Consider the following 11,602-nt stretch of genomic DNA (forward strand, 5'->3'; position numbering starts at 1 on the left):
CAGCTGCCAGAACACACCAACACAGATTTGATGATGATCTTGTAGCTGTCAGATGAAGGAATAAATACAACAGATGCATCACCAGGCAATGGCAGCAATGGAGGAAATGAAGCACAGATGTACCTGAGAAAAATCAGGGGTTTAATGATAAATTAGCAGGTAAGAAATATAATAAACAATCAGTGAGTTCTGTTTGACATATTTAGGATCTTTCCCACATCAGATTCTGTCTTCAATTAGATGGTAGCTATCGCAGGAGGAAAGTGTCAGCTTTAGGACTTAAGCACCCACCAGTAGCATTAGTCTGAAAGCAAAGTTTGGAATCTCATTCTTGGCAACACTCATTAGCAAGTCTTTCTGATCTGCTAATGAGTTATTTTCTCTCATTCAGAATGAGCATCTGTGGAGTACTCAACACAATCCTTGGAAGCCATGCATCACAACACAGCTGTTCTATGGCACTTTTCAAGTCACACAACCAATTTTTGGTACAAGAGTGGATCTACATTTCCACTTCAGCCTTGATCTTCAGCGCTGACTCAATTTCCAGTCCACTCATGGGACTGCTCACACAACTGCTGTTGTTGCTGCTTTATGTTTCATTAAAAACAAAGTCACTCCATGTCCTGAAGTTGCTGCTTTGTCACCTTGGCTGTGAAGCATGAATCCAGTTTACAGTTTTCGTTCATTTTAAAACTCCAGCCACTCTGTCATATAAATACAGTTGGATGGAGAAATCTCACCACCTTCATGGCAATCATCAAAAACCTGCAAAAGAAAGCCGTGTGTCAGTAATTATATACAGCAAGCACAAGATAACTGGAAGTAACATGCTCACATGTTTTCTGCTCCTTCCCCAGTAGAAAAGCAGTAGTCTAACACAGGCCAACATCTAGGAAGTCCAATGCCAGCTCTGAGGAGGAGTAATATAAACACAACAAAGCAAAACAGACCCCACTATAGTAAACGACGCACACTGGCAAGTTTTACCTACATACCAGTTTACAATCCAAGCAGGAGAGGCCAAAGTTAGACAGAAATATAAGTTAGCTTATTAAAAAACATAAACAGGCAAACTTGGAATCAGAAAATATAGTAATATAATTTGGAATGGACCACTTTTGACAGCACCCTTTCACACACAGTCCAGTGAAGAGACAGGATGTAAGTGGTAAACATCCTGGGCTAAACTGAAGCACCTGCCTCTTACACCACAGCTAAGGCATCACGGGTAACACTCGTAAGCGTAGCAGAAAGCCACGAGGATCACTCACTGGCATAACCTTGCAACATGCTGGCTGGATGTTTGCAGGATTGTATTCAAAATCTGCATTCACCCACCACCTATTAATATACAGAAGTGGTTACTTACAGGGCAGAGTCCACAGGGTGTCCTGACTAATCCAGTGGGTTGTATGAGAGGACTAACAGCTCTGTACAACTTCATCTGTCCATCCACACTGCCTACCGTCCCTTCCTTTGCAGCAATAATAGTCATCTCCACTTTCCCATCATATATTAGTGTATTTAAAATGGTTTCAATGTCTTCCATTGACAACTCTACCTAAGAAATGATTTATAAAATAAATATTAGGAAAGACGCATGCCAGTAAGTCCTGCAAGGAGGAAACGAACAAACACCATGAATACCAAAGCCTTAAGAGTTCTAACCTAGCCCAGATAAAGGCGCCACTCACACTGGGCACTTTATGGGGTTGTGCAGATACAAAAAGAAAAGCAAATGCCAATACCTCCTACCTCCCAAGCGTTTTTGGTTTATACTAGCCTTGGCTTATCAAAAAGAACTTTCCTATGAACCTCAAGCATCTACATCATCCTAGCATGATACATTTCCAGTTTTACAGGAAAATGATCATGAAAGAAGAAAAAGACAAGACTGCTGAAGATATACCCATTGATGGTGACCAATAATTGCAGGGTTTTTCTCTCCCCTAAAACTGCTTGAAGCGCATGGGAAAACTTGAGAGTAATTATGAAATATAAACCAGTTGAGATTGTTAAAGGACAACTTACTCCAATTTCCATCAACAAGGATGTGAATGTTAGCTCTTTTATACATTCTGAAAACCCACATGTACAAACTATCCTGGAATCCCACGCAGCACTAATGACCCTCCTCAAAAAGCAATAAAGCAGCAGAGCCCACTTCCAATATAGTGCCCTACAGTTACTGAAGCACTCATTGGACCCTCACCAAATTTGCAGGACCCAACTCCTGCAGCTAGTCATGCACTGAGAATTTTGAGAATATTAAAATGAATCTGTTCTGACCTTACTGATACCCAGTTCACAGATGTATTTCCACACCTCATGGGATGAGGCAAATGAGCTGTTCCTCTGTATCATGGGGTTCTGTTTGCTCTCTCGAGCTGCTTCTGCCTGAGAAAAAGCAAAGATGAGCTATAGTCAGTACTCACTGCCAAGAGCCTCTTTCGTGGTTCAGTTTGAGGCAGACTGAAATATAAAAGTTGATTTCCAAATCATTTCTGGGACATGTTTTTTATTTAGCATTTACAGCTATGTCCTTAAGACCGATGCACGTGAGACAATGCAGTGTACAACCAAACATCATTTTACACTAAATATGACATAAAATTTACACAATTATTTAGATTAATATGATGGAATATGAGCATCTGGTGGTTTTTTTGACACAAAAGAAGTTTCTGCTGTACCTAGTGTCAGTTAAAATACATTTTGATGGAATAAAGAAATGCTGCAATCTGCATAGGACTTATTTAATGGAGAGCAGCCTTCTGCAGTTATACTAGAGAAAATTGTATTCTAGGGAGAGCTGACTGACTAGTGCCTTCCGTCCTCTCAGAAATTAGGAGCTCTGCAGGAAAAGCAGTGAATTTTACTAGGTTTTTTGGTCCTCTGCCTAGCTCGTCATTGGACCTTGGAGACAGAAGGCTTCAATCCCTGTACAGTGTGTGAAAATATGCATTATTAAAATGCAACATCATCACACTTGCAGTGACAAACACAAGCCAGTACAGATTTGCTGACCCAGTTATAACAATGGCCAACACTTATGGAAAACTTAAGCCTTGCCTGTCACTGGTTTTATAAAGAAAATAATTACTTGCACAAGACAAATGGAAGGTGACTTTAGTAGCGGCACTCACCTTACTCTGTAGAAATTTAAAACACTGTTGATTTAACACCTCCACAAATTCAGACTCAAAGTCTTGGTCACTGTACCAAGCCCCACCAGTCACTGACCGGTCAGGCTGCAGGTTATATAGCATATACACCTTCTTCTTCGATGCCTGTTAGAGAAAAGTGCACAGCTCTTAACAGCTGAAAGTCTTCCTTAAGAAAGGAAGATTTAAGAAGGTATCTGCAAAAGGTAGTTCATTACTCCTAAAACCTGGGGCACAGCAATCCAGCTGACTTGAGCTATCCTTAACATGTTTGATCCACAGGTAACATGGAGATAAAGAGAATCATCTAAATGATTTCTAATCATTTTATAACACAGTGTTAAAAGAGAGAATTCTACTAACAATGTGCACACAATGCAAACCTCACTGAAGAAGATATTAGAGTTTGATTTTAGCCTACTGACTCTAATCCCCCTCAACAGTTAAAGAAGGGCAGGAAAACGTCTTTAGAACACAAAGACAAACTTAATGGAGAAGCTTTCAAGTGTTTCCGCACGATTCAACCCATGCACTGATGATAGGAGGACCCTTACATGATAAAACTCTGTAGCTAAAGTTAGCCCTTGCAAGCCCACTCCTTACTGCCACACCTAGACAGGGCAAGTGGGAATGCCGCTTCAGTCAGACAGATAAAGGACAATGGTCATCCAAAGGACTACTCAGCAACCACTGAAGTAATTTTAGCAGTGTTACATCCCCTCTATGACTAGATGAAACCAGCATCTCTCACAAGAACATGAAAAAGCTACTGCTTCTCTATGTCCAACTTTATCCCCGTGTTATTTTTATTTAGGAAGTTATCCTCACCTCTCTCTCCCCTTGCCCCCCCCAAAACACGCACACACACACCCCAAGGTATTGCCTCCACGATGCAGATGAGACTGGCACATAGAAAAGGCACACAACATAAAAATTCCAAGAGTTCGTAAACAAATGGTCTTCCTAGTGTACCAGGCCCTGCAACAAGACAGAATCTCTGCTGGAAACCAGGAGAATGTCCAAAGAACATGCTAATATCAATGATTTGTAATTAAGCAGGTAAGGGAGAGCAGGATGCTGTATGAGCATTATAACAGTGTGAGAAAAAGCATGGAAAAGGATAAGCCCTACTCTGGTACGCAGACTGTTTGCACATAAGATAAGAAAGTACTTGAGTAACTGAAACAGAGTAGAGGAAGCAAGACTAAAACAGAATCAGATGTCTTAGAAATTATTTAAAGTAAACAATACAAATCCAGTATGAACTGGACAACTGAAGGGAGTCTCAGGATCTCCAAGGGAGAGGAACTTTGCAAGGCCACTCGCAGCTAGCTAACCACATCACTAGTCCCATATAAAAGGCTGAGATTGCTTTGGTATCAGACATACCACATTGTGGTACAGCAAAACTGGGACCAATGGATAAAAAGTAATTATGGGCAGGTTGCTTATTCGAGTGGAGAAAGGAGAAAAGGGTGGTAGAAAAAAAAATAGTTAAGAAACAAAAAAGAAGATATGAAAATCAGAGAATAAGAGAGGGCAGGATCTGCAGACAGCAGGAGTGTGGATGCGTAGACAGCAGAAAAGCTGGCTGGTGTACCCAAGCCCATTGGGATGCTGGAGGAAAACCCACCAGACTCTTCCCTAGGTTTACGTCCTAAAGACCAGGTATGGAAGCACAGAGAAAATGGTGACAGAACTGCAGGTTAGTAGCAAGCAGTGCAAGCGGTTTGTGAAGGGTAACAGAACTATGACAAGTCGTGTGCAATAAAGAATTAAGAGAACTAAAACTGCAATTTGATAGTAATGGTGTGTAATTAGTAGTGGTGGGAAGTGATAGAACTGTATATTAATAGTGATGTGTTTATTAATTAGACTATTAATCAGTTTGTTAGTAGTATGTTGATTATTTAATAAACATTATAGCCTCTCATATCTGTTGCACCTCAGACCTGCACACTAAAGGCAGACAGTCAAACACTGGTGCATAGTCAGTGAGAAAGCTGGAGGAAGAATGAGGTTTCTCTGCTCCCAGTCCCATGTTCAAACATACACAGCGTGCAGCAAACGTTTGAAATTGTTTAGAAAAAAGTTGCAAAATACTCACTGCTACAGATTTAACTGCTTTAATTAGTTTCTTGCTTTCTAAGTTTTTCAGTATCTTGTTGATCTCCGTTAAAGGCAAATTACTTTTGTATCTAATGTCCCTGCTCCAAATACCTGTTTAAAATCAGAGAAGTGAACAGAAATGAAGAAACCATTTGTTTCTGTACATACTTACAAACCAAAAGTCACATCACAACATTACTTGACTCACTTGACAGCCATAGGATGTATCCTCAATCCTACCACTCCCAACAAAAGGGCAAGGGACAGAAGGGGATAGAACAAAAAAAAAAAAGCCAACTGACAAAACCAAGAAATGCATACCACAACCACCACACTGTCCTTCTGTCCTCTACCTCTCCTCCAAGAGCTCTTACAAGTGGACCCCATTTCACTGCCAGCATGAATACATCACAGAAAGTGTTCTTGCATTTTTAGGTAACTTGTGTTTGCTTCAACAGAAATATGATGGCCAGTTCTAGATGCCATCTCTCAACCACAGTGTGTAATGACTGCTGAGAAAGCTTAGTTACTAGTGGTTTCTGCAGGGAGTACACCTGTTAAATCTGATATAGATACCACATTTTCTTTTAAGTAGTGAGTGTTCTGTGGACTCCTCAACCTGACAGTCCCATAAATAATATGCATTCCACATTTCAAATATTCTGAAAGAGCGCCCCCAAAAGTCAATCAGAACAGGTTGTTATTTTAATAGAGAAATATGTAATCTTCTCTTTTGTTTTTAAAAAAGTGGACACATGAACATTAGCTACAGACCCAGTATGGGGACTCTAGATTTTGTATTTGTATTGTCTGGACAAGCATTTAAAAGTTTGGACAGGAACAGTTCCATAAGTAAACAGAGTTGGTACCATTCACAATTATAATTTATTTAAACTACCTTTGTTGCCTGCATCTTCTATAATTTGGTAAACCAGCTTCTCTTGATTGTCAGAACCTTTCATTTTACTGTAAAGTAAGACAGACATCAGGATTTTTGAAAGGTCCAAAATTTGAAAGAAGATGGATTTGTTTTAAACTGAAAACACGTACTATGAAAAAAACAATGCACAAAGGAAAAAAAAAAACCTACACAATAAACCAGCCATTGGCAAATATAATACATGACACTAAACTTCTCTGGATCAAGCCAAGCTTGCCAGTGAGAAGCCACAGTAAAGAGAAAAGAGCACAGTATGAAAGAAAAGTGACTAAGCAGGAGTCACTCAACTTGTCCTAACAATGGGGAATTTGGAGTCATGTATTAACACAACTGTGGAAGGTCAAACGCAGCACGAAGCATAATTTAGAATAATCTGTCTCTAGGCAGAACGTCTACAAAGGGTAGTAGCATGCTCCCAACTCTAAGACATGCCTTTTCACCGGTCTGAGAAAGCCTGAACTCAGCAATCTTTTTTTAAAGCATTTGAAAGAGAGGATGACACGTCTGCACTGGGGATAACTTTGAAGGATGCTTCTTTCCAGAACTATGTCTGGGCATCTTTTACTCAGATTTACACAGTCATCACAAGACATGGTGTGAAGGTTCATTTTAATAAATCAAAGAGCATGAGCAGTTCAAGCGGCCTCCTGGAACAGCTGTAAATAGGAGTGCTGATCCTGTAACATAAGCAGTGAGGAAGACCACAAAATCGCAGTTTGCAGACGGTATGGTCAGGCTTCAGCTGGATTTCACCTGAGCATATACATATGTTTGCACAGATCACTGCTGCCATCTGGACCAGGAACTCTGATAGCAAGTTAGAACTGTAGTCCCACAGCACCCCCTGTTCAGTAGAAGCCACTGTACCTAAAACAGTTTTCAGGATCAGCTCAGGGGAGTTGAGTGACCCTCCAGAAACAAGCAGTCATGTTCTGCAACATCAATGTTACAGAATCCATATTACATTACATTCTCAGCAACACTGCAGCTGAGTTGCAGAATTGTGTTCCAAATATATTTATCCAGCAAATATGAGGCTTACCTTGCATTTTGAGACTCTTTGATTCTATATAGGAGACCTGCATTGCTCCTGAGAAGGTCCAGTTGGCCCTAGGAGAGATGGGCACAATGCATTTACTTTCCTTCAAATAGCTTGTTTCAGAACATGACAAGAATCTTCTGACATTCTAAATTAAAAACCTTATTTCATGTCAACTGACTAAAGAAAAGGGAAAACTAACATTTCTAACCACTGGAAACAATAATACCCATGAGAATATTTTTTCCCTGCAAGTGCAGCAATACCCTTGAGGACACTTTTTTCCCCTAGAAGTATCCATTTATCATCAGCTATCAGAAATAACAAATACAGTTCCCATCCCTTCCCACAACATCTATGCACCTCCTACTATTTCTCCTAACTTCCACCACTGCACAAGGGAGATCAAGTTCTTGTATACTTTGCTCTCCCTTTCCATCAAAACACTCATTTGCACAACTACCCAGATATCACATTGGAGCTCTACTGCACAAGTTCTGAACAATTATGAGTTCCAGTAGCAAAGTTCTATTTTTTACTAAGTAGAGACCACTGGAAAACTGCCAGCCAGGATTGGTAGTGCCTCTCAGAGGCAAATCACCAGCACCACTCACACATAAAACATTTGTTTTGCCCTTGACGCTTCTGCCCAGGCCAGGCAAATTCTTATTTTCTATTTTGAAGAGGCAAGCAATTAGACAAGCCCAATAGCATCACTGTGTACAACAGCACTATCTAGCATTCACTCTTTCATTGACAGCCAATCATTTCCCCATAGTTACAGCCTTGTTTCTTACAGATATGCATTACGTGGTTGATTGAGGCTCACACCTCAAGATGAGGCCCTTCAATGCTTTTCCACAGATGGAAGTACTTGCAGCTTATCTCAAGTGAAGTACCTGATGCTTATTAAGGCTGAGCTCTCACTGCAGTTCTTCCCCACGTTTGAGGTACTTACTAGATCTTCCCACACACCCTAAGGCATCTATTTTAAGCAAATTCTAGAGACTTAACTATCTTTGAAACCTCACTGTTAGCCAAGCCATTCAAAAGTTATTGAACACAACAGCTGACATCCAATGTGCTGATAAACTTCACATCTATAACAGAAAGACCAAAAAGAGATTAGATTAGCTCCAGTGTCACCTAGCATGGTCCAAGCTAAGAAGTTTCAGATATTAAAAAAACAAACCCAAAACACCACACCTTGCTCAGTTTGGATACTTTCCAACACCCCTTTTTCTGAGAAAGCCCCTCTTTTCAACAGTGCTCTCTCCACTGCACCACTCAGTCTGTTTTATCTCCTGATTTCACATGCCCATGAAGCAGCTAGCTAGGGAATGAAAGGAATCTTAATCTTTAAAGACCTTGGACATTTAGCCGATACTCATGTTTATGCCACACTGAACCAGCAAGACTAAACAGCTACTCTCTGTTCCTGAAGTGGCAGAAGTAGTTGACAGTGATCCTCGCTCCTATCTTAGGCTGACTCCTGATACAGTAAAGGAAAATGCCCAGTGAGATGTGAGAAATTTATAGAAGATGCAAAAAAAAAAAGACCTGGAGATGTTTCACCTGCTTATTATCAGAGTAATCCACAACCTTGGGATTTTGTGAGGGGTTTGGAGAAGACCTTCACATATAAAAGCATGGGATAACATCCATTCTTTTATCTCTAGCTATTTCATTCTCCACCATTAATGGGTCTTGTGGTTACCACCTGTGGCCGTCTTACCACCTGCTGAACCACTGCAACTACACTTGCACCCAACTGTTACATTAGACCATTGTATCATATTCTGCTTTACAAAGTAATACACAAGGAAAAGAAGAACAAAGAACTTTAGACACATCAAAACACCAATGTGGTACTCCTCAGGGGTAGCTTCCTCACCTAGAAAGTCACAGGGATATACACATTCATGGTAACTTTGTATTAGAGAACAGAAAGAGTAAATTGAGGTAAGTTTTAACTGGCTTTGGCAATGGTAAGTGCTTATGGCAACTTTGTTGTGAAAGTAAGTTATGGTAATTGTGAATGATGGCAAATGCCATGAAATCCGAAGAGATTCATTTGCTAGCCCTGCCCAACAAGTTGCTACCATGCAGACTGCGTGTACAAAGAGTGCTCCGGGTTGGCTGAAGTAACATGAGGAAGGTGAGATCACCCTACCATCGAGAGCAGTCTGTTGATCGCCATGGCTCGCTGCTGGGCTTCCATGTGAGGCATATCATTCTGAATCACCTGGTCTGTGATGCCATGAGGGAACTGATGACACAGCTCAATAATCCTGGGAGAGGATGAAAGCAAGTTTAAAGTCATGTTCTGTTGCATCCAAAACCAAATTCAAACAGTATTAGAGTCAGAATGGAAGAGAGGGAAAAGAACAACTCAAGGAAAAAGTACCCATGAACTGTTTCTCAGTGATATCTATTGAGGGAACTTAACTGCTCCCTGTGCTGACATATACTCCTCCGCAACTGCTGGACAAACTACCTTGGCTCTTTGTGACAACACTGAACATGGTGTTTCTCCATTTTACTTTTATGTTGCTCTCATTAAGTACATGGTTTTAAAGCTCCCTGTACAGTTCCGTTATACAAAAGGTTCTGATGAACTTTTGTTCTGATGAACAAAAGGTTCGGAACTGCTAGCTAGTCAGAGAATGCAAATACAGATGAAATACCATTTAGAAACCAATAACTTAAAGCAGAAAAGTTGCAATTCCCCTTTGTAAAATTTTTGAAGAACACAAAGACACCGGGGCAGCTGAAGGTAACCTGACCCCGTCCCTCACTACCACCTACGCACCTCCCATCCTGTGATGGATGCACTCAACCCCTTAACCAAACTCGTAGTAGTTTGGTACAGGCTCCAAAGGAGGTAAAGGCCTGGGCCATAGCCAGGCCAAGAACTCCTCTAGGAAAACCACAAAGAAGCAGAGTGACACAGCGAGCATCAATGCATATCAGCTTGGAACACCAATCATGCAATTAACACATGAAACATGTGAAAGTCACATGTTTTTTCCAAGACTCATTTATCAATGAGCAAAGAAAGTTGTGGGTACAAGGAGTCTCATGCGTACCTTTCCCACTGTATGCAATTGGACTACAAGTTGACCACTTTATTCCATAAATCTGACAGCCTAAGTGAGCCTTCTTAGAGCTCTCCCCACTAAGCATGGCTGCCTTGAGCTGGGATGCCTCTCAAGGTTACTTCTTGAGGCAAAGAGACCCTCTACCAATGACTGATCTTTGGATGACTCCAATTCAAGTTCTTACTAAATTCCAACTGGACTGCACACCAGGTGACTCTCCCCTTGAGCAGGGATGCCTCTCAAGGTTTGAGATTCCTTACCTGAGACTAAGAGATCCTTCTTTACCCAAGGCAGAGGGACTCCTTACTTGCAACAGACCCTCACTAAGTGACTGATAGCATGCTGAATTAATACTAATAAAATTGATACTCAGTATTAATTATTATAAACTTTGTATAGATAATTCCATTAGAAATAAACCATTGTCCAAGTCTGAGACTAAGATCAGATCTAGTCGCACCTAAGCTCCATCAGGCACTTAGAAAGCAAGGGGGTCCACTGTGAACCTTGTGACTCAATGGGAGGATCTCCCTTACCCTCTTTGCATCTCCAGTCTCTGTGCAAATCATTCTAACTTGATTTTCCTTTGCCTGTGTCTTCCATGTAGTAATACAGTGAACCTTGCCATCGAACTTTGTTAACTCGCGCTTTTACAAATTCATATTAAAACCACTTTTGCTAATACCTCTGACAGTGATCCTTTAAGCGATATAGATCACTCATCCGTGACACAGCCACAGCACAAAAGACAGTGGCCCCTACAACAGCAAGCCTCTCCTGACCACCACCCCCCAAGGTGCCCTACCTACTCCCCTCACATCTCTGCCGCCTCCACCCCCCGCCCCGGACACTTCCCTCGGCCCCCTGCCAGTCCCCACAGACCCCCAGCGCATCCCGCCCCTTCAGGGCCCTCTTTCCCCCGCCGCCATGGCCCTCACCGCCCGCCAGCCTTCCGCCCAGCACACATACACTGCCGCCCCGCCTCCCACCGGGGCGGCCTCCAGCACCTGTTCTCTATATCCATGGGGTCGGGGACCTCCGGCTTCACCTTCACCTCCGCCATGGCGCAAGGGGCCCACAGTGCCAGCCGCGCCAGCAGCCCACACCCGGCGCGCGGGCGGCGTGGAGAGATGACGTCAGAGCAGCGAGGCGGAGAGGGCGGGGTCGGTTGCTAAGCGGCGGGACGCGGACCAATAGGCGGCCGCGCTGGCGGGGCCAAGGGTGGGAGGGCGGGGGCGCGGCCGGG

General features: G+C 42.2%; 1 protein-coding gene across 2 annotated transcripts; it reads right to left on the reverse strand.

Moving 5' to 3' along the window:
• Positions 1-120: 120 nt before the first annotated feature.
• POLR3F (RNA polymerase III subunit F) lies at positions 121-11,483 on the reverse strand. Of its 2 annotated transcripts, XM_074864011.1 has the most exons (9): positions 11,364-11,483; positions 9,429-9,546; positions 7,259-7,326; positions 6,175-6,242; positions 5,275-5,387; positions 3,150-3,293; positions 2,293-2,400; positions 1,373-1,564; positions 121-768 (listed from the first exon to the last, which is right to left on the reverse strand). In XM_074864011.1, the coding sequence occupies exons 1-9, from the start codon at positions 11,417-11,419 to the stop codon at positions 691-693; spliced, it is 945 nt and encodes a 314-aa protein (XP_074720112.1). In that variant the 5' UTR covers positions 11,420-11,483; the 3' UTR covers positions 121-690. The 2 variants fall into 2 exon arrangements, with proteins under 2 accessions (XP_074720112.1, XP_074720113.1); XM_074864012.1 differs by lacking the exon at positions 6,175-6,242.
• Positions 11,484-11,602: the final 119 nt, after the last annotated feature.

The sequence above is a fragment of the Strix uralensis genome, chromosome 3 (assembly GCF_047716275.1).
Source record: "Strix uralensis isolate ZFMK-TIS-50842 chromosome 3, bStrUra1, whole genome shotgun sequence".
NCBI classification, from domain to species: domain Eukaryota; kingdom Metazoa; phylum Chordata; class Aves; order Strigiformes; family Strigidae; genus Strix; species Strix uralensis.